The sequence below is a fragment of the Leuciscus leuciscus genome, assembly GCF_965113295.1.
Source record: "Leuciscus leuciscus genome assembly, chromosome: 16".
NCBI lineage: Eukaryota > Metazoa > Chordata > Actinopteri > Cypriniformes > Leuciscidae > Leuciscus > Leuciscus leuciscus.
In genome coordinates this window covers 350,001-373,887 of record NC_138740.1, presented here as the reverse complement: position 1 = coordinate 373,887, position 23,887 = coordinate 350,001, and the positions used below count along the sequence as shown (strand labels likewise).

Here is a 23,887-nt window from a genome sequence, read left to right as displayed (position 1 = left end):
GAACTAGGCAAAGCTCGACAGACTTTCTTCTTAAATATTATAAACTGCAATTTAAACAACACACGCACTCTTTTTGCTACTGTAGAGAGACTGACAAACCCCCCAAGCCAGATTCCCAGTGAAATGCTCTCAAACAGCAAGTGCAGTGAGTTTGCTTCTTTCTTCTCTGACAAAATCAATAATATCAGAAAGGTGATCAGCACATCCTTGAGTTGCGCTGGGGTCAGACAGATCAGACCACCTGAAAAAGTAGTAACTTTGTCTGATTTCAAAAAAATTGATAGCAAAATTTTGGTAGAAACCGTACAGCACCTTAAAACATCAACATGCGCTCTTGACACACTTCCCACATCTTTTTTCAAAAGTGTGTTAAACAGTTTAGAAGCAGATCTTCTAGAAGTGGTAAATGCCTCACTTCTCTCTGGGAGTTTTCCAAACTGAAAAAGAGCAATCTGGATAAGACCATATTAAGCAACTATAGACCGATCTCAAATCTTCCTTTCATAGGCAAGATCATTGAAAAAGTTATCTTCAATCAGCTGAACAAATTCTTAAGCTCGAATGGATACTTTGACAATTTTCAATCTGGTTTCCGACCGCACCACAGCACAGAGACAGCGCTCATAAAGATAATAAACGATATTCGCTTAAATACTGATTCAGGCAAATTATCAGTGCTGGTACTACTCGACCTCAGTGCTGCATTTGACACTGTCGATCATAACATACTTCTTGACAGGCTGGAAAACTGGGTGGGGCTTTCTGGGATAGTCCTAAAATGGTTCAGGTCATACTTAGATGGGAGAGGTTATTATGTGAGTATAGGAGACCATAAGTCTGAGTGGACATCCATGACATGCGGAGTCCCTCAAGGCTCAATTCTTGCGCCACTCCTGTTCAACCTGTATATGCTCCCAATAAGCCAAATAATGAGAAACAACCAAATTGCTTACCACAGCTATGCAGACGACACACAGCTGTACTTAGCCCTATCGCCTAACGATTACAGCCCCATTGACTCCCTGTGCGAATGCATTGATGAAGTCAACAGTTGGATGTGCCAAAACTTTCTTCAGTTAAACAAAGATAAAACTGAAGTCATTGCATTTGGAAACAAAGATGAAGTTCTCAAGGTAAACGCATACCTTCACTCTAGGGGTCAAACAACTAAAAATCAAGTCAGGAATCTTGGTGTGACACTAGAGTCAGACCTTAGTTTCAGTAGTAATGTCAAAGCAATAACTAAATCAGCATACTATCATCTAAAAAATATTGCAAGAATTAGATGCTTTGTTTCCAGACAAGACTTAGAGAAACTTGTGCATGCTTTCATCACCAGCAGGGTGGATTATTGTAATGGCCTCCTCACTGGCCTTCCCAAAAAGACCATAAGACAGTTGCAGCTCATACAGAACGCTGCCGCTAGGATTCTGAGCAGAACCAGAAAATATGAACATATCACACCAGTCCTCAGGTCTTTACACTGGCTCCCAGTTAGATTTAGGATTGATTTCAAAGTATTATTACTGGTATATAAATCATTCAATGGCCTAGGACCTCAATACATTGCAGATATGCTCACTGAATATAAACCCAACAGATCACTCAGATCATTAGGATCATATCAGCTAGAAATACCAAGGGTTCACTCTAAACATGGTGAGTCTGCTTTTAGCTATTATGCCAGCCGCAGCTGGAACCAGCTTCCAGAAGAGATCAGATGTGCTCCTACAGTGGTCACATTCAAATCCAGACTCAAAACACTTCTGTTTAGCTATGCATTTACTGAATGAGCACTGTGCCGCTGTTTTAATAAATAAACTGTTTTAATTATTCTTATTTCTTTTTATTATTTTAATTTCTTCTATGTAAAGCACTTTGAATTGCCATTGTGTATGAAATGTGCTACATAAATAAACTTGCCTTGCCTAAATTCAAGGCTTTTGGTCATACCTAGGATATCCAGAACCTCCAAAGGAGGGAGAGCATTTTCACATTTGGCTCCAAAACTCTGGAATAGTCTTCCTGATACTGTTCGTTGCTCAGACTCGCTCTCCCAGTTTAAAACTAGATTAAAGTCGCATCTCTTCAGCCAGGCATTCATATAATCCTACAGTTCAAACTACAATCCGGCCTCTAGCTCATAAATGCCAGAGGAGAACTGGCCCCCGACTGAGCCTGGGTTCTCCCAAGGTTTTTTTTCTCCATTAGGTCACCTGATGGAGTTTTAGGACACCATTAGGTCACTTGATGGAGTTTTTCGGTTCCTTGCCACTGTTGCCTTTGGCTTGCTCAGTTGGGGATATTTTGGGGATATTTAATTTAATTTTATCAATCAATAAATTCCTCTTAAGTTGAAACAAACTTTGTTGTATTATTTTGATTTAATACTGTGAAGCTGCTTTGATACAATCTGTATTGTGAAAAGCGCTATACAAATAAACTTGACTTGACTTGAGTTGAGTTGAGTTGTGTGTGTGTTGTGAGCTCTTACTGTCGGGGATCATCTGGAGCAGGAATCCTCCTCCTATAATGAGGAAAGCTGAGAGCACGGGTCTGCTGTGTTGTGTTGTGTGTGTTGTGTTGTGTTGTGTGTGTTGTGTTGTGAGCTCTTACTGTCGGGGATCATCTGGAGCAGGAGCAGGAATCCTCCTCCTATAATGAGGAAAGCTGAGAGCACGGGTGTGTTGTGTTGTGTGTGTTGTGTTGAGTTGTGTTGTGTTGTGTGTGTGTGTGTGTGTGTGTGTGTGTTGTGAGCTCTTACTGTCGGGGATCATCTGGAGCAGGAGCAGGAATCCTCCTCCTATAATGAGGAAAGCTGAGAGCACGGGTGTGTTGTGTTGTGTGTGTTGTGTTGAGTTGTGTTGTGTTGTGTGTGTGTGTGTGTGTGTGTTGTGAGCTCTTACTGTCGGGGATCATCTGGAGCAGGAGCAGGAATCCTCCTCCTATAATGAGGAAAGCTGAGAGCACGGGTCTGCTGTGTTGTGTGTGTTGAGTTGAGTTGAGTTGTGTTGAGTTGTGTTGTGTTGAGTTGTGTTGTGTGTTGTGTGTTGTGAGCTCTTACTGTCGGGGATCATCTGGAGCAGGAATCCTCCTCCTATAATGAGGAAAGCTGAGAGCACGGGTCTGCTGTGTTGTGTTGTGTGTGTTGTGTTGAGTTGTGTTGTATTGTGTGTGTGTGTGTTGTGTGTGTGTGTGTTGTGAGCTCTTACTGTCGGGGATCATCTGGAGCAGGAGCAGGAATCCTCCTCCTATAATGAGGAAAGCTGAGAGCACGGGTCTGCGAGGACAGCTCTTCAGGAGGAACGTGGACACGATATACGCCGGCACCTCCGTCACCGCAGACAAGAAGCAGTTGAGGAATGGGTCGCCGCTGAGGTTAGCCGTGTTCAAGGACAAGCCGAAGTATCCAATGTTGATGGCCATCCTATCAGAAAAGGACAACAAAAATATGTTCTTTCTTTCTTTTATTTATTAAGCACTTTTACACAACTTGTCATTGAACAAAGTGCTGTACAAACACATAAACAATCATAACAACATACATCATTAACACCACATAAAAATCACAATGAGATAAAATAAACCCCTCAGTTTGATAAACCTACAAATGCAACTACTATGCCCCATTGAATGCTAGAGCTAGGAGGTATTCTTTAAGCTTATGTTTAAAAACAGTAAATGTACGTTCCAATCTGATAGAAAGGGGTAGATCATTCCAGAGTTTTGGAGCTATCGCTACAAAAGCTCGATCTCCACTTCTCCGCTTTGTTCTTGGAGTCGTTAAAACCAGCTGGTCAGCTGACCTCAAGGACCGTTTTGGTTCGTATTTCTTAATAAGATTTACCAGGTACAATGGAGCCATACCATGCAGTGATTTATAAACAAAAATTAAAATTTTAAGATTTATTCTGTAGTCAATTGGTAACCAATTTAAAGAGCTCAATACTGGGGTAATGTGGTCTCGCTTACGAGTACCCGTCAAAAGTCTTGCAGCGGCGTTTTGAACTAATTGTAAGCGATCAATCAGTGTTTTATTTATGCCGACATATATTGCATTGCAATAATCTAGTCTTGTAAATATAAATGCATGAATGAGCTTTTCAAGATCACGAGTGGACAGAAATGGTTTCACTTTCGCTATTAATTTCAGATGATAGAAACAAGACTTAACGACAGAATAAATCTGTCTCTCAAACCTGAGATCACTGTCGAAAAGAACACCTAAATTTCGGACTAATGGCTTACAAAAGTGGGCTAAATCACCCAAATCATCAAGATTATTTGGAACTCCAAACCACACAACTTCAGTTTTCTCTTCATTTAGTTTTAAAAAATGTAAAGATAACCATGACTTAATGTCATGTAGGCTATACAATTTCGCAACAACTCTATTTGGTTCCTGCTGTTTTTTTTTCAGAGGGAGATAAATTTGCATATCATCTGCATAAAAGTGAAAGGGTATTCCATGCTTGCTAAAAATTGACCCAAGGGGTAACAAATACAAGGAAAACAAGATTAGGCCAAGAATGGACCCCTGTGGAACCCCACTAAGCAGAGAGGCAGGTTGTGAACTATCTCGACCAATATTTACCGAAAAGGTTCTATTTAGAAGAAAAGACTTAAACCATGCAAGCGCTGTACCTTGAATTCCTACTACATTTTCTAAACGTGAGAGTAAAATGGCGTGGTCAATAGCATCAAACGCAGCGCTAAGGTCTAATAAAATAAGAACTGCTGAAGACCCTGAGTCGACTGCAGTCAGTAAGTCATTTAAAACCCTAATCAAAGCAGACTCAGTACTGTGAAAAGCCCTAAAACCTGACTGAAAAACTTCAAAGATATCGTTCTGAATCAAAAAGCTATTTATTTGATTCAAAATGACCTTCTCCAAAACCTTGGACAAAAAAGGTAACTTCGAGATTGGCCGGTAGTTAGATACAACAGCAGGGTCCAAATGAGTTTTTTTCAAAAGGGGCTGGACAAGAGCGTATTTAAAATGTTTAGGAACAACTCCAGTTAAAAGACTATTATTTATAATGACTAAAATACTATGGCCAAGAACATCAAATGCTTCCTTTATCAATTTAGCTGGAATAATGTCTAATGAACAGTCAGTTATTTTTGACTGTTTGATTACCTCAGCTAGTGACTGCAAAGAGATCATTTCAAAATGGTCAAGTGTAACAAATGGTGGCCGAACAACCGAAGGATCAAACAAACTAGGTTTGATTGTGGTTTTAATGTCAGAGATCTTTCGGATAAAATAATCCAAAAAAGTCTCACAAGTAATGGGTGGCAGATGGAGTAGCACATCTGATTTTGGATTAAAAACAGAATTTACTATATTGAATAAAATTTGCGGCTTACTACTATTATTTGTAATTACTTCAGCAAAGTAATTCCTCTTAGCCATCTGTACGGTATTCTGATAGTTATCTTGAGACTCCCGTAGCATTTGAAAAGATACCTGTAACTTATCTTTTTTCCATTTTCGTTCAAATTTTCTACAGGTTATCCTCAACCCACGAGTCACATCATTCAGCCAGGGCTCTGATCTAAATTTGCACTTTTTGACATGAAGTGGGGCTACTGAGTCCAAGAGGGATAAACAAACAGAATATAGCACCTCAAGTGAGGAGTCCACATTAAGAGAAAAACTATCCATAAAATAAAAAAAATTATCTTTAAATTGCTCTATTGCTCCAGCATTTAAAGCCCGTCGTAGTTGGCTTTGAGCTCTAGGTTTTTCAACTTTACGTGGTGTCAACATCTTAAAGATAATTGACTTATGGTCAGAGAAAGCTTGATCTGATATTTCAACATCACCATAAGTCAAAACTAGGTCTAAAATATGACCTTGAGCATGAGTGGGTTTGTGCACGTGTTGTATAAGATTGAAAGAATCGATTACATTCAAAAAATCTCTTACCAGTGGCTTTGTAGGACAACACACATGTATGTTAAAATCACCCACTAGTAACAATTTATCATATTTCAGTACAATTTCACTTAAAAAATCAGTAAACTCACAAATAAAATCCTTGTATGCAGGCGGTCGATATATTACAGCACATGCAACTTGATTAGTCAGAAACAACTGCAGTTCAAACCTTAAAGTGCCGGCAGATAATAGCTGACACGAGAAACTATTCTTAAAAATAGATGCCAGGCCTCCACCACGACTTAAGTCGTGGTGGAGGCCTGGCATCTATTTTTAAGAATAGTTAAGTCGTGGTGGAGAGCTCAACCACGACTTAAGTCTTAATATTTTTAAGACTTAAGTCGTGGTGGAGGCCTGGCATCTATTTTTAAGAATAGTTTCTCGTGTCAGCTATTATCTGTGCGTGGAGTATTAAGAAGCCACAGTCCTGAGGTAACAGATCCGTGAATGGGCTTAAATCGTCAGGAATTAGCCACGTCTCAGACAATAATAAAAAGTCTAAGTTGCGTTCAGTAAAAAAGTTATTTAAAATAAATGTCTTATTTGATAACGAACGCACATCACTGCCAATGTTAATTCAGTAGATACCTCCTCTAGGGTTGATTCGCAGCGAACTTGTCGGAGATTCTGCTGGTTCGCCTTCCGTCTGCAAACCCGAGGGATCCGATAGCATGATGATATGGCTCCGTGACCTCCGTCGCATGGACGCACCGGTAAAATCCATTTATACGAAGATTCAGAAGGGCGCCCGGTGAGAGACCACCTTTCTTCCCGTTCAAATGGTAGTTTGAGGAAACGAGAGTGGGTCGCATTAGAGGAAGTAAAACTCGCCTTCAACTTCACCGCAAAGCCACCTCTCCGTCCGCGTCTCCTGCGACGTCTGTAAGCGCACAGCGGTCGGCACAGGTGGAACGGGAACGAGCGGTGGCAAGTAATCAAAGCCAAATCCTTTCTGCGCACAAACGCTTGCTCCGTCCATTGATAATTTAATATCCAAAAGCATTTGCCGGTCATAGATGATCAAAGCAGAGGAGTTTATCACATAGAAAAACATAATCACGAACAAAACGAGGACAAACTCGCAAAGCGAGAGACGGCGTGCCAAGTAACGTTACACCGGCGCCATCTTCCAGTCTGAGAATGTTCTGAGAATGTTTACCATGTATGTTGTGTATGAATGTAAACCATTATTTCTGAATGTTCTCTGATAGGTAGAAACATCCAATGTTATAAAAGCTTTATTTTTTTTTATTTCATGGTTATTTCTGAAAAATAAAAGGGAAAGTTAAAGGGATCGTTCACCCAAAAATGACATTATTATTATTGGCTCACCCTCACTCTCTTTCTTTCCTCAGACAAACACAAACAAAGACTAATAATTTCCTTAAAAATCTTTGTTTGTGTTTATCTTAAAGCCACACCGCGGAACTTTTGCGGGCGCTAGGGGCGCTAGACCTGTAACTTTCACGTCTAGCGCCACAAGCGCCGCAGCACTGTCGCAAAAGCCTAGAAGACATCCACTTAATAAATTAATTTCACAAAAAGTGAACAGAAAATAATGTCTGATCAGGTAAGTCGCATAGACCAGGGGTGCACAACCCTGCTCCTGCCGATCGTCTGTCCTGCACAGTTCATCTCCAATCAAACACACATGTCTTTAATTTTCAAGCGATCCTGAATACGTTAATTGGTTGCTTCAGGTGTGTTTGATTAGGGTTGGAGATAAACTGTGCAGGTCAGGACAGTCGATCGGCGGGAGTAGGTTATAGACGTTTTGTACCTAAAACTAAGTTGTTATTGTGCTTGTTTTGGAGTCATTTTATCTTTAGATCGGACTTACATCGTTTTATTTGTGTTTTTCCTGTAGTAACCTATGAATTTGAATCTAAAATCATATAAGCCTCTAATAATACATACATGTTTGTATCTAAAATCATATTAGCCACTAATAATAATACACACATATATGAATGTGTAAAAGGACAAAGAAACTGAAGCCTACAAATAACGGCAGTAGGCTATGTTGTGACTTATATCAGTTTTGTTACACGATTTCCAGACTTCGCAGTAAATATTACATTATATATCCACATTTATGCCGATGTTCGTTTTATTGTCAGTCATTGTCTTCACCGCTTGAAGAATCTTCAGAGTCCTCTCCCAAAACAGGGTCCTCTTTAGGTCACAAAGTCCACGGTGTGGCTTTAAGAAAGAAAGTCATTAGGCTGAGAAAATGATGAGAGAAACTACTTTTTTGGGTGAACGATCCCTTTAAAGGAGAACTTGGTAACTTTTTTAACTTAATAAAACTGTCTAGAAATCATTTGGATGGTTAAACAACCTGTTCTGGTGATATTGGTGACTTTCCCCGCTCCCCCCAGCGTTCCCAGGCGGAAAACCAACCTTGCAACTTGCAACACTACCGTCCCGGCAAGTTAGAAATTGGAAGTCTCGTGATAAGCGAGAACTAGAACGAGAACGAGCGCGAAACACAAATTGCTTTACGGCAATTCGACATAAACACACACGCATGTATGATGTATTACCAGAGAATGTCTAATAGGAAGAGAATTGGCACTCTCTGGTTCCTTCCGGTTTCTGGACTGGCTGCAGTAACACGTCTCTGTCCATGCGGGGGCGCTCGCAGGCGAGTGCAGAATGAATGGAGGTCTATGACGCTAAACCATCAAAATCCACTTTTCTCAGGATATAATTTTTTGTCTAGTAATTTGAATGTTGTATTCGAAAGGAGATGCAAAGAAATTACACATTGCTGGGTGTTAGATTTTTTAGAGTCACTTATTTGCTTTAAAAAGTCTTTTAAAATGTCAATGACGTCATACACATCGTACGACCAGAGATACTGCTTTACGGCAATCCTTCAGTCACTTTGGTGCTTTCGCGCTCTGCACTTTCTTTTCTCTCGAGGCATCGACAACACAGCTGACACAGGGAAATACACGTGCTAGAAGAGTTTTTGTTTTGTTTGTTTCTGGTCCCGCTTCGGATGCCACGATGCCATCAAGCGGTATCTCTGGTCGTAATCAGTCCTTCACTGACCAATCAGCGTTCATTAGCAGAATGCTAGCGTGTTATGGGCAACAACAACTCATCCTGTAAGAAATCGAAAGGACATAAGTACTCGTTCATTCAATTTTCGACCTATAACCCATGTTGAACTTGCAAAACCTACAATAAAATCTGAGATTTCTCAACGGCAATCGGGTGAAAGAGACAAATTTAGCCGTCTAGCCCCATAGACTCCCATTCAGTCTGCACTCGCCCGCGATCACCTCCAGTGGAACTCTAATGGAACTGCAACCAAGATCGATACAATGGGGCTAATAGGAAGTGCCAAGGCTCTCCGTAGACGGGCTCTGGTATTACCAGATGACCCACCTCGGTAGACATAGCTCCACGCGATACAGTTGGCTTGCTCCGATCAAAACAAACGCACATGAGCAGCGGTAGAGAGGGGGAGGAGGCCGCCGCAAATGAGTTTTTTACGACTGTGTTGTGAAATATACACCCCCCCCACAGCTGTAGGGGGAGCTCGTGGGGAAAACATGCGACAACAAAAGGGAAAATCAGCGAAGAAGTGACAAGAGTTCGCTAGAGTTACCGAGTTCTCCTTTAAGGAAACATCCCATTTAATTATTTTGCACACATTATGGCCCTGTTCACAGCTGGTGTTAAGATGTGTTTTGGGCGATCGGATCACAAGTGGACGACACTAAATACAGGTGTAAACGGGGTCTAAAACATTTTGAGCTCGTCCACTATCCACCACTGGGTTAGCTGAGACACATTCGACCGGATTGCTTTCGTAGAGTAAACACTTATGTGGTCGAATGTGTTCAAGCAGCCACTCAAAGACACCCTGCTCTCCGTCTACTGACCTAACGCTTAAACGTTATGGGAAGAGCGGGATTGGTTTAAATATGAAAAAAAGCTCAATGTTCTCTCAGCGTTCCTGATTTCTAACACACACTCACAGCGTTCGGCTGGTCTTGAGGCTGTCAGAGCAGAAACTAAAGCTCTCCTTTCGTATTTCTTTGTAAATTCCACAAGCTTATTTCGTCCATTAGATCTAAAGATCTGAAAACACCCACACATTTACCCATAGACCCCATAGACCCTCCCCTCGAAGAAATCAGGACAGAAGGGGTTTAAAGTGGACAGAAGAGACGGATCAAAATAAATAAATCTGAATGTGTCTCCCTCGTCTACTTGTGATCCGATCCACCAAAACACATCTTAACACCAGGTGTGAACAGGACCAGTGGAAACACTTTTGAATGTTCTCTGAACGTTCTGAAACAAGTAGTGATGTTTAAAATACATCTGACAAACGTCCAGCTGAAATATAGCATAAACAATGTATAAATAATGTTTTAGCGCTAACATTATTAAAGACCAGGGCTGGGTTTCCCGAAACCTTCTTAAAGGTACGTCGTTCTTAAGTTACACCTTAAGCTGTACCTTATCGTTAATACGTGTTGCCCGAAACGTTCTTAAGTATACCTTCTGTAAGTCATACGTTCGGAAGGTTGGTCTGGACCACTCTTAGCTTTACCTTATCACTGTTGCAGGTCTATATGAATATAATTCTTAAGTTTTAATACACACAGACAGTTCATTTAGGCTAATTCAAGTGTTTTCATGCAAAGAATAAAATTGTCATTACACTGATTGTTGTTAGAATTTTAATTATATTATTATTATATTATATTATTAATTTAATTAAAGAGCGCTTGTAAAGGCCAGTGAAAGCATAGGCTACTGTCAGTTAAGTCCTATTCGGAAGCAAATTTTTTTCTCATGGGCTCGTCCGGTATTTTAAACATTTACAGCGGTAAGTCGGTGATTTTAGTGCTGTCCGAATCCATAAAATCAGTGTTTTTTCTCACCCAACCCGCGTAAAAATTCCTGGCCAAGTTAGTACCTACTGTTTTTTGACAAACAGGACGTGTGGTGATTTAATTGCCGTCTGAATCCAAATCTCTGAGTTTACAAGAAGAGATTCAAAATTCACTGTTTAAATCCTTTTTGATCACTGCCGAGCACCGTACGTAAGATGTACACTTTTATTACTCAAATGCTGGAAAGTATTTTCAAGAACAATATTTCATCGCAGCTCCACCTCAGCGAACAAAAATGGGAAAGAGAAGAAAGCACGTAAAAATTTGAAATGGTTATCATGGCAGCAATATATGATACAATTTTAAAATATGTTGTCTAGGCTATTATAGGCTATTATAGTTTGGATAATTTTTTTATAATATCCCATGAGTCCTAATAAAGGCAATTTCAACTATTTCTAAAGTGCTTCTTTTATAAAGAACCCCGCTTTCTCACATAATGCAGTGAAGCAGCCCCTGCACGAGAGAATAATTGATTCTCGAGCCATCGATATCAACCAATTCAGCACCATCGCTACGGACAGCGCCGGGTAACGTCGCACGTAAGAAGGTATATCTTAAGCAGCTTCCTAAGGTATGGTTCGGAGAACACGCCTATCAATGGTATACCTTTAGTTAAGTTATACCTTAAGAGTCTTCGTAGCACGCTAAGAGACAACGTTATCGGGAAACTCTAGCCCGATAACTTTGATCAAACGTTCTATAATGTTACTGGAAGAACATTTGTTCATAACTTTGAGAGAACGTTCCCTGTTCGCTGAGTAAATAATTCGAAATGACAGATGCAAGAAATAGAGAAGAATATGAAGCATAATCTCTCACCACAGCAGTAAACACATGAAGGTGGTCTTGCGGATCTCACTGGTCCTCAGAACGTCGAGGACGCTGTACTGGTGGCACTGGGATCCCGCCTCTTTAACCTAGCGATGGATGTAGAAACACAGATTTGTCTTTGGTATCATCCCACTTATAATTCACGCCTCAAGAGCGGTGGTCAGACCTGGCTGAAGATGACCTCTGGCGCAGGGACCTTGTTCTTCCTCGCCGCCTCCCTCACGATGGCCTCCGACTCCAGCACTCGTCCCTGAGAGAGAAGCCACCGCGGAGACTCCGGGATCAGCCTGGGGAAACAGGGAAACCGGGACATGGAGAGCAAGAACTGGCCAATGAGGAACAGGGAAAACAGAGCCAAAACACAATGAAACTCAACCAGAACAGATCATACATGCTACACAAACCAACAGCTGTGGAGTTTCTGTTGCTTGAGTTCGGATAACTGTGGAACTTGTGTGTCCGGTCTCCCTCATTCACATGAAGATAAAGGGAAGTCAATGGAACGAACAGTGTATTGTCACCAGAGATGGTTGTAAAACGCTATATTTACTCTGTTACATTTACTCAAGTACATTTTTGTGCTCTGGGTACTCTGGGTTCGGGCAAAAATTCCGAGCTCGGAGCCCTCCCCCTGGACAGCACGCCAAATACACATAATCGTTACTCTGTTTAACTGATGTAAGTGTGAACTCGTGAAAGATTACAATTAAAGTCCCCCTGTGGTGTAAATCCAGCTTTTAAAGGGTTAGTTCACCCAAAAATTTAAATTCTGTCAGTAATTACTCACCCTCATGTTGTTCAACCCCGTAAGACCTTCGTTCATCTTCGGAACACAAATTAAGATATTTTTGATGAAATCTGAGAGCTGGATCACTCCTCCACAGGCTTCTAAGACACCATAACTTGCTGGCCCAGAAAATGTATTAAAGACATCGTTAATATAGTCCAAGTGACTCCAGTGGCTCAATCTTAAGTTTATAAAGCGACGAGAATACTTTTTGTGCGCAAAAACAAAACAAAAATAACGACTTTATTCCACTATTCATTTCCTTCTCTCTGGGCCTCGAGTCTTTTCACGTAGTGTTTTAGCGTAGCGCGTCTGTGTTGTACGTCACACGTAGGCTCACTATTGGTCTACAAAAAGTATTCTCGTCGCTTTATAAACTTAAAGGTGCATTGCGCAACTTTTCATGTTAAAAATACCCGTTTTCTAACCCATACATGCTTAAACAATTGCCTGATGGGCTGAATGAGCCCTTCTCTGATCACTGCGATTGTCTCTATAATCCTGTAAAGTAAAATAAATAAGAGGGATTCGGGTCGGAATTTGAGACTGGGCGTGACGTCATGCGCGTTCACGGCACGCTCACCTGGCTATGTCTGGCAGGTTTGTGTATTCGCCGCCATTCTCCTTAGAAGATGGATTCTAAGAGACCGGCTTGTAGTTCATTTCAAACACCAACGCAAACTCCACGTAAGATAAAAAAAAGAAAACTTTTGTTGTTACAGTTTCGCTTGCCGCCAGAGGGGGCATAGTTCTGCAAAAACTCAGAGACTTGCGCAATGCACCTTTAAGATTGAGCCACTGGAGTCACTTGGACTATATTAACGATGTCTTTAATGCATTTTCTGGGCCAGCAAGTTATGGTGTCTTAGAAGCCTATGGAGGAGTGATCCAGCTCTCAGATTTCATAAAAAATATCTTAATTTGTGTTCCGAAGATGAACGAAGGTCTTACGGGGTTGGAACAACATGAGGGTGAGTAATTACTGACAGAATTTTCATTTTTGGGTGAACTAACCCTTTAATGTAGTTTATGTGTCTATGTGGTGTCTTTAATATGCTTTAAGACAAACCATGTGTAAATTCATAAGTCGATGTAAGTACTTAATGTAAGTACTTGTTAGATGGAGTGGATATGAAGTCGTATTGTTTGCCTTCAGCGATGATGAAGATCTTTATTTAGTCTGTGAAGGACTCTATACTACAGGTAATACATGTTATTTTTATTTAGATCTATCTATCTATCTATCTATCTATCTGTCTGTCTATCTATATAGTAATGTTATTGTATTGTATTTTTTACTGTCAGATTATCTACACAACGAGATGGCATTTTAATATTTTTTTTATTTTTTAAGTATGTAAAACGTACTCGGTTACTAACGTAACCTCGGTTCTCTCTAGAAGAGGGACCGAGTACTGCGTAAGATATCTTACGCTAGGGGAAAATCCTTTTTCCGCGAGATATTGAAGCCAAAAATTATCCTTAATTTTGTTATAATGCAAAACGCGTTGCAGCAGCAATGCAGACATAGGCGAGACAGCTCGCGCGCCTATTGGCTGCTCTGCGGCAACTGCAGCAGCCTATCGAGCGAGGCCTGGCGTGACGTCAGACCCAATCAGGGCACTTCGCGCCCGCTACGTCACGTCCCGCCGAAATGGGCGTGGTCTAGGCCTATAAATATCGCTCGCAGGCAGCTATTATCTGGTTTTTCATCATCGAAGCAACCAGAGCGTGTGCATGCACGGCAAGATACGCAGTACTCGGTCCCTCTTCTAGAGAGAACCGAGGTTACGTTAGTAACCGAGTACGTTCTCTTACGAGAGGTCTCTCGTACTGCGTAAGATATCTTACGCTAGGGGACCCAGTGTAAAACGCCGTGCGTGCTGAGATCTGACACCAAAGACCCAAGGGCGAAAGCCCGGGGTACATATAGTGCACAATCACTCAGTGAACTCACAGAGAGTCCGGGAGAAGGAGGGGTGCAGCCTCACTTTCCACATAGAGTAGCGTCGAAGGGACGCAAATTTCATCATACAGACAGGGCGGGGTACGGCCTGAACTGATGGAAAAAAATGTGGGTCTTACACAGTTTGCCCAGCTTTAAACTGTCGAAAATTGAGCTGTGCTCAGTAAACGCAGCATTCTGAGCTGAACGCATCAGGTCAGATAATACTGGTAGTCTAGACCGACAGCAGCCTGGCCTGCAGGGCGGGAACCTCTAGGTTATAGAACCTTATAAATGTAGACGGGGAGGCCCAGCCTGCCGCCATACAAATATCTTGCAAGGCAATCCCACTCGACCAAGCCCACGAAGAGGCCATGCCTCTTGTGGAATGCGCTCTGACACCCAAAGGGCACTGCATGCCCTTGGAGGCGTATGCCAGCGCTATAGCATCAACTATCCATCTGGATAGGCTCTGTTTCGACGCGGCTAGTCCCTTAGAACGTCCGCTAAACGAAACAAAGAGCTGTTCCGTCTGTCTGAAAACAGACGAGCGAGACACATAAGCTCGTAATGCCCTGACTGGGCAAAGGAGGCTCGCGTCTCTTTCCTCATCAGGGACCGGTAGGGCTGACAGAGAGATAATCTGCGCCCTAAACGGTGTGTTGAGGGATTTTGGAACATAACCGTGCTTAGGTTTGAGTATAACTTTTGAGTCATTGGGCCCAAACTCCATGCACGCCGCGCTCACAGAGAGCGCGTGCAGATCCCCTATGCGCTTCACCGAAGCGAGAGCCAGCAAAAACACCGTTTTGAAAGACAGGTGTTTCAAATCGATTGACTGTAAAGGCTCAAATGGCGCACCTTTCATGGCTTCCAGAACCGTAGAAAGGTCCCATACGGGGACTGAGGGAGGTCTGGGAGGATTCAGTCTCCTAGCTCCTTTAAGGAAGCGGATGACTAAATCGTTCCTTCCTATTGACTGACCAAGCGTTGTTTCTGAGAACGCTGCTATAGCCGCCACATAAACTTTGAGCGTGGAGGGGGCCCTGCCCCCATCCAACAGCTCTTGTAGGAAGGAAAGCACCTCCGTCACATCACAATTTGTGGGTGACACACCACGGGCTGTGCACCAGCCCGAAAACACTGACCATTTCGAAGAATAGAGTCGTCTTGTAGACGGAGCTCTAGCCTGCGTGATCGTGTTTAATACTCCTTTAGGGAGTCCAACATGTACCCGTTGATGGCCCAGACATGAAGGGACCATAGATCCGGGTGAGGATGCCAGATCGAGCCGCGGGCCTGTGAGAGGAGATCTCTCCTCACTGGTACTGGCCACGGGGCAGTACTTGCTAACTGCATCACGGCTGGGAACCAAGGTTGGTTTTTCCAGAGCGGTGCTACCAGCAGTACTGAGCATCCTTCTTCCCTGATCCGTTCTATCACCTGAGGCAGGAGAGAGACGGGGGGAAAAGCATAGAGCGGGCGGCGGGGCCACACATGGGCCAGCGCGCTCCTGCTCTTGGAGAAAAATTCTTGACAGTGAGCGTTTTCTTGAGACGCAAACAGGTCCACTTCCGCTCTGCCGAATTTCTTCCACAGCAGTTGGACTGTCTGTGGGTGTAGGGACCATTCGCCTGCCGGAACGTTGTTCCTGGACAGTCTGTCTGGTCCTATATTCATGATCCCTGGCACGTGCGCTGCTCTGAGCGAGCGCAGGTTGCACTGAGCCCATACCAGGAGGCGTTCTGCCAGCCTGTACAGTTTCTCGGATCTGATGCCGCCCTGGCGATTTATGTAGGATACCACAGACATGTTGTCCGAGCGGACCAAGACGTGGTGACCTTTTATTTGGGGACAAAAACGCGTCAGCGCGTTGTCTACTGCCAGCATTTCGAGGCAGTTTATGTGCAGGAGCTTCTCCCGTTCTGACCACTGGCCGAAGAACGGTCTGCCCTCGAGCAGCGCTCCCCATCCCGAGGTGGACGCGTCCGTGGACACCACTTTCACCCTCGAGGAAGTCCCCAGGCTTACACCTGATTGGTACCAGTCGTTCGCTTTCCAGGGTTTCAGCGCTGTAACGCATTTCTGATTGACCCTGAGGCGAAGCAAACCGGGTGCCCACGCTTTGCGTGGGACTCGCGCTTTCAGCCAAAACTGCAGCGGGCGCATGCGGAGCAGACCCAGCTGGAGTACTGACGATGCTGAGGCCATGAGACCTAGCATCTTCTGAAATCTTTTGAGCGGGACAGACGCGCCGCAGCGAAAAGAGTTCGCTGTGCGTCGAATGTCTACCGCGCGCCGTTGTGATAGTCGCGCTATCATGGATAGTGAGTCCAGTTCTGTGCCCAGGAAAGATATTTTCTGACTGGGTGACAGGGAGCTCTTCGCCCAATTGACACTCAGACCCAAATCCTCGAGGTGATCGAGTAAAATGGTCGTGTGTTCTATGAGCACTGCGCGAGATTGCGCTAGAATCAGCCAATCGTCCAAATAATTCAGCACTCGTATGCCTCTCATTCTGAGGGGTGCGAGCGCCGCGTCCATGCACTTCGTAAATGTACGGGGTGCTAGGGACAAGCCGAACGGCAGGACTGTGTACTGATATGCCTGGCCCTCGAAGGCGAATCTCAAAAATCGCCTGTGACGTGACGCTATCTGTATTTGAAAATACGCGTCTTTCAGATCTATTGACACAAACCAATCTCCTTGGCGAATCTGCACAAGGATTTGCCTGGTCGTGAGCATCCTGAACTGTCGCTTCACAAGCACTTTGTTCAGTTGCCTTAGATCTAGTATGGGTCTGAGACCCCCGTCTTTTTTCGGTACCAGGAAGTATCTGCTGTATAGCCCTCCTTCGCTCTGATCTTGAGAGAGGGGTTCTATGGCCCCTTTTCTCAATAGTTTCGTCACTTCGGCTCGAAGTAGATGTGCTACTTCTGTTTTTACCGTGGTCTCGACGCGCGCCACATAGCGGCGAGGGCGTCGGCGAAACTGCAGCGAATAGCCTCTTTTTATAATGTTCAGCACCCACTTCGAAACCCCGGGCAGCTTTGCCCATGCGTCTGCATGGATAGCTAGGGGTCGAATACGAAGCGCGCTCCGCTCGCTCAGCGATGGAGAAGCTTCTGTGTGCTGTAACACAAGCGTGTCGCTCGTGACATTTGAGGCATGGGGCGCGCTGATGACAGCGGGCAGATTGCCCGCGCTCGACTCCTCTACGGTGGTTAACCGCGAGGGGGAGGGCTGGGCGGTTCCCGTGGGAACTGTCATGTCTATGTGTGGATGTGGGCGCGGGACAGCGGGCACATTTATCACACCGAAAACATCGTTCGCTTGCGTGAAGCGAGTGCACGTTGGTTTCGTTTTTACAGAAACCGTGAGACATGCGTAACGTGGTGTTAGTGGGCACTGGGTAGTGGGCACATTCACCATGTTTGAAGCGCAACCGACCTGAGTCGGTTTTATGTGCGCGAGCCCTGTGTGACAGGCTGTGCTTATGTGTAGGGATGGGCACTGGGCAGTGGGCATTCTTACTACACACGAAACACCATCGGCCGTGGCCGGGACACCAGAAAATACGCTCTTTTGGGGATTTATCTGGGTAGCCGTGAAAACGGCATTTGTGTGCAGGCAAGCGGGTGACAGAACCGACTTGTTGGCTGCAGAAAACACTGGAACAGTCACATTTTCTGGAACTGGACGAGCGAATAGCTTTGGTGTGAGTCCGGCCGCAGCGGGACTGGAACACCGTCGTTTTCCTAGCTGTGCTAGGACGACTTCGGGGCCTCGGGCTTCACCGTAACCTTAGGTCGCGGGCCGCGTCCTGCGGGGCGGCGACCGGATGAGCGGGAGCGCGGTCTCGCGCTTCTGGCCTGGCGGCGCTGTGAAGTGGAGGCAGTGGACGGTGGCTGTGGCTGTGAGCTCTGAGCAGACGGTTTCGCACGGCCTGCTGCAGAGCTGGAGCGCTTCGGGAGGAAGTGCTTCATAGCCTGAGACGCTTTCTGTACCTCTGCGAATCTCTCCGCGAAATCTTTGACGGAGGATCCGAAGAGGCCTGCGGCGGAAAGCGGGGCGTCGAGGAACGCGGTGCGCTCAGACTCGGCCATTTCCGAGAGCGTCAGCCATAGATGTCTCTCAGACACGGTGAGAGAAGCCATAGTCCGTCCAATGGCTTGCGCTGCGGACTTAGTAGCACGAAGGGCGAGGTCCGTGGCACTCCTTAAGTCCGGCACGCAGATCGCGTCAGGTCCTTCCTCATCCAGCTTACGGAGGAGATCGGCCTGGAAGATCTGGAGCGTTGCCATGGTATGCAACGCTGACGCAGCTTGCCCGGCGGCGGAGAAAGCGCGGTGGAGCAAGCTCGACGTCGTGCGGCAAGCTTTAGAGGGTAGGGCCGGCTTAGCGCGCCGTCCAGCGGAGGGCGGGCATAAGTGGGCCGCTATCGCCTCTTCAACCGGCGGCAGCGAGAGGTATCCTTTGTTCTTGGCATCGTCAACGGCGGAGAATGCCAAAGAAACAGCAGGACGCACTCTAGCAGAATAGGGGGCGCTCCAGGACTTGGCGACTTCTTCGTGTAACTCAGGAAGAAAGGGCGCCGGCCTGGACACAGGTGAAGCGCGCTCCCCAGGCAGGAAAAATCCATCCAGCCGGTTGTGAGCGGGCTGCTCAGGCGAAGACCACTCGAGGCCGAGGCTCGCCGCGGCCTGTGCGAGTACTCGCATGAGTTCCGTCTCTATGGAAGCTCTCTTGCCTGACGAAGTGCGGGCAGGGGGCGCGGGGTCCTCAGAGCCCGCCCAATCCTCACTGCCTGACGCCAGGATAGAGCAGGAATCATCCTCTCCCAGCAGGGCTTCCTCATCCGCGATATCAACGGAAGCGGCGGCAGACGGCGGCCGCTGTCCGTCAGGAAGCGAAATAGAAGAAGCCGGGGAAGCAAGCGGGCGAACCGGCGAGCTTTGGCGGCTGAGGGAGGGTTCCGGGGCCCGCTGGGCACGGCGCTTTTTACGGCGCGACGCCGCGGCGGGCGGGGGAGCAGTCTCGGTGAAGACGGCTAGGCGAGTCCTCAGAGTCGCCATTGCCATCAGCTCGCAGTGAGGGCATCCGCCGTCAGCGAGCGCGAGAGCTGCATGTTCCTCACCCAGGCAGGAAACGCAGATCACGTGGCGGTCCCCGTCGCTGAGTGTGGCTCTGCACGAGCCGCAGGAAGGCATCTTTAAAAAGACGCTAGCTCTTTTAGAAATGTGTGTCGCAGCGGCGACACACACACACAGAAATACAGTGTAATAAAAGAGAAGGATATAAGCGCCGGAAAGCGCAGCAGGAAGGCAGGAAGGCGGCGCGGCCAGCGACTTCAGTGACTCGTCCCGCTGAAGGTGCTCTCTCTCGACGGCGCGGCTCCTAATCCAGCTCCAGCGATGCGTGTGCTTCGCTTGAAGGATGAAAAATCAGATAATAGCTGCCTGCGAGCGATATTTATAGGCCTAGACCACGCCCATTTCGGCGGGACGTGACGTAGCGGGCGCGAAGTGCCCTGATTGGGTCTGACGTCACGCCAGGCCTCGCTCGATAGGCTGCTGCAGTTGCCGCAGAGCAGCCAATAGGCGCGCGAGCTGTCTCGCCTATGTCTGCATTGCTGCTGCAACGCGTTTTGCATTATAACAAAATTAAGGATAATTTTTGGCTTCAATATCTCGCGGAAAAAGGATTTTCCCCTAGCGTAAGATATCTTACGCAGTACGAGAGACCTCTCGTAAGAGAACATATATTTCCTTGGTGTTTTTCATCTGTGATCTGTTGGTGTTTGTGGAGACTCACCACCACAGCGGGACGTACACCACCGTCACCCCCGACAGAACCCTGAGCAGAATCCTCCAGTCGCGCACCGCGAACGCAATCCACGGCAGAACCATGTAACCGATGCAGTAATGCAGAAACGCTCCCAGTGTGGTGAACAGAACTCGCAAGGACTTACTCAGGACTTCGCTACCTGTGAACATATATGTGTAGGGTTATACAACAACATGATCATATTCACTTCTGTTTCCTTCAATAACATCTGATCTTATCACATGCTTACCAAGGACAAATGCGGTGAGGTACAGGGATATCTGGAAAGTGCCAACAAAGAAGTACAGCAGACAGAAGAGCAGCCAGGAGTGAGAGAAGGACTGAGCGAACATCAGCAGAGCTTCAGCCGCCAGAGACGTGAAGAGAACCTTCTTTCTGCCGAACCTGAGACACGAGACGGCAGACGTCAACTCTACTGTACAGACGAGCAACGAGGACATCCTCAGGTTTGAGGGGGGAAGTAGACGCTTGCAGGAAACTAAACCGGTAGTTGCATTGCTTTAAAGCTTACTAGATCTGTAAAGCACACAGCTCATACAGCTTTGGACAGATATTTTGCATACTTTTTTACAGCATTTGCCAATTTGATGCAAAATATCTGTTGAATGACTGTCCGCTCTAACTGTGAAATGTGGGCAGAAGCATTACCTGTCAGAAAGTTGGCCAGAAACCAGAGAGCCCAGCAAGTAGCCCATGTATAAAGTAGAGGTTGCGAACGGGACTCTCCACTCGCTGTCACACACCAAATCCCACTGTGGGAGAAAACACAATAACATGGAAGCTTATCATCAAAAGTTCATTTGGACACAGCACGTTGTTATTATCATTATATTATTGGTCCAATGTAAGACATATGTTGAAGACTTGAGTTTACATACACACAAACAAATAATAATAATGATGGCACAGTTTGTTATTAAGGATTTGCATGTATTTAAATTCCAAAAAATCTCCATACAACTCTGAAAACTCTTCTGTTTATTCAGTTAAAAACACGGTTTGAATATGGGTTGTTGCTGAACAAGCAAAATTCAGTTTGTTAAAATGTATGAGATTTCCTATTGCCTAATCAATCGAATCTATTGATGACAAACATACAGTTGCAATCGAAATTGTTCAACCCCCATTGCAAATCAGGTTTATTGGCAAAATGTACAGACTTTCAGCTGTTTGCAATGGAACAAATCAAACAAAAGTAATTGAAATAGCTCAACACAACAAATGTTTCAAGTGGTTTCCGCAAATTTAAATGAAAATGCAACTTTTAATGACTTCTGCCGTTTCAAAATTATTCACCCCCCTGGATAGAATCCCTCACAACAGCACAAATCTGCAAAAAATGTGTTGTCTCACTAATCAAGGGCTTCATTAGCTGCACCAGGTGTGCTTGAGCTAGAACACATGAAATATCTGAAATGGGTGGTTTTTTGAATGTCATGTTTGACTGAAAGTTAGAAATCTGGCTAAGTCAAAAGAAAGATCCAAAAAGTTAAGAGAAGATTATCGCCCTTCACAAACAAGGAACATGATACAAAAAGATAGTGAAGGCACTAAATGTTCCTCGAGACACTGTTGGAAGCATAGTTTGCAAGTTCAGAGTTAAAGGAACAGTGGTTACACTCCCTGGACGGGGCAGAAAAGGGAAGATATCAACGGCTGCAACCAGATTTCTGAAAAACCCTGGAGTGACTGCAGAAGACCCACAGCAAGACTTGATGGCCACAGGCTCTGAGGTTTCAGCTGCACAGTAAGGCTCGTACTAAACGCATGCCAGAACTCGTACTAAACGCATAAGCCATAGAAGTTTGGGGATTCTGTGAAGTGAAGTGATGAAACAAAACTGGATCTTTTCGGCCCTCTGGATCAGCGGTGTGTCTGGAGGAAGAAGAATGAAGCGTAAGCTGTGAAGAACACTGTCTACAGTTCAGCATGAGGAGCTCGTGATGCTCTCGGCTGATTTATATCCTCTGGCACTGGAAACCTGCAGCATGTGGAAGGAGAGATGGATTCACTGAAGTATTAGGAGATCCTAAGAGAGAACGTCATGCCTACAGTGAGGAAGCTTCCAACAGGTCAAGGTCAAGGTAGCATTTATTGTCTCCCTTAGGAGAAATTTGTTTTAGATTAGGGAAACTGCTGCAACATCAACATATTACACATGTAACATACAACATTAACAAACATTCAAAATCCTAAAATCCTGCATCATAACACAGCCCTCAGTCCCTGCCTGTTGTACCAGCTATTGCAGTTATTTAACTCCCTGCTGCAGTTGCTCATTATTTAATTTAACATACAGTGGTACAAATGAATATTTGTATTGGTTATACTTGCATAATGGAACCCTGTATCTCCGACCAGAGTTCATCAGCGCATACTCAGGGTACAACACATGCAAAGAGTCTAATAAAATCTTGTTGGCCTGCAGATGATGCAAAGCTCAAAGATATCCGGTAAAGAGCTGATTGTCTGTCCCCCCATGATTTTTTCTGACACTCTCACCAAGTTATTAATTTGAGCTGTTAAAGTTCCGAACCAAACAATAATTCCATGGGCCCTATCTTGCACCCAGCGCAATTGACTTTGTACACCGATGCATGTATCATTCCTATTTTGCACCCGTGCAAAGCGGACTTTTCCCTCCACAGACGCACGTCGGTAAGTTAGGAAATACACTTGCGCTCCCGGGGGCGGTTCAGCGCAAAGAAGAGGCGTGTTCCGGCGCAAACGTTCCTTCATGCTATTTTGCAGGTTTAGAAAAAAATTGCGCCACTAACCAGGAAAAAATAGTTTAAAGTCAGTGGCGCGTTGCGCATGTTATTCATATGCTATCCTTATGCATCGCTTTCTGCAGGACTATTACGTGCTTTTCCCAAATCACTGAAGTGACGTCGACGTCCGGGTTAGCGGTAGCATTAGCCGTCAGGCAAGTGTTATTTAAATAAACTCCTGATGTACTTATAAACTTTCCAACGCCTCGTTTTATGAGTACAGAACCTATTTGTACTACTGTAGAAGTTTGGTACCATTCTGGACATTATTAGTGGGGTAATTTAGGAGGGGGAGAGGAGGGGGAGGGGAGGGGGAGGGGAGGGGAGGAGGGGGAGGGGAGGGGAAGGGGGGGGGGTCTCGAGGTCATGGTGCAAACCATCCTTTTAAGGCGACTGGCCTATAATCATTATTGTCCAGAGGGCATGATTTTTTTTGAATTGGGATTATAATAGATTTTTTCCAAAGCTCTGGTACTGTGCATCAATTGAGAGCTGTTAAAGGCGATGCCAGGTGTGAGCTCCTCAGCAAATGTCTTTAGAAGAAAACATAACACCACATCTGGTCCTGTTGCCTTTCTAGAGCATACATTTTAAAAACCCTTGTAACATCTACTGCATATATTAATATTCTATCATCACTGACATTACAGTTTATATTACCTAAAATATCATCACATTCCTTAAAAGTCTCCCAACATTCCTCACATTCACCAAGGCTTGTTTGCAGAAGACGTCCTGGGAGATACAGTGGCATCACAATCTCCTGACTCAAACCCCATAGACAATCTCTGGTGGGATTTGAAGGCGCCCAGGACTATCCCTGAACTGGAGGCCGTT

The 23,887-nt window shown here is 45.1% G+C and overlaps 2 protein-coding genes across 2 annotated transcripts in view; one reads left to right on the top strand and one right to left on the bottom strand.

The window, feature by feature from the left end:
• The window catches only part of LOC309476837 (uncharacterized protein), a gene marked incomplete at its 3' end in the record, with an annotated part of 180,910 nt that overhangs the window by 95,742 nt on the left and 61,281 nt on the right, over positions 1-23,887 (top strand). The gene's annotated exons all lie outside the window — the stretch shown is intronic.
• Positions 1-23,887, bottom strand: part of slc22a5 (solute carrier family 22 member 5) — a 49,894-nt gene that overhangs the window by 18,447 nt on the left and 7,560 nt on the right. Inside the window, exons 2-7 of the mRNA XM_082141320.1 lie at positions 20,928-21,031; positions 20,509-20,663; positions 20,247-20,418; positions 11,867-11,987; positions 11,689-11,786; positions 3,213-3,427 (exon numbers count right to left, since the gene is read on the bottom strand). Coding sequence (XP_081997446.1) covers positions 3,213-3,427; positions 11,689-11,786; positions 11,867-11,987; positions 20,247-20,418; positions 20,509-20,663; positions 20,928-21,031 — 865 coding nt within the window. The remainder of the gene's footprint in view (positions 1-3,212; positions 3,428-11,688; positions 11,787-11,866; positions 11,988-20,246; positions 20,419-20,508; positions 20,664-20,927; positions 21,032-23,887) is intronic.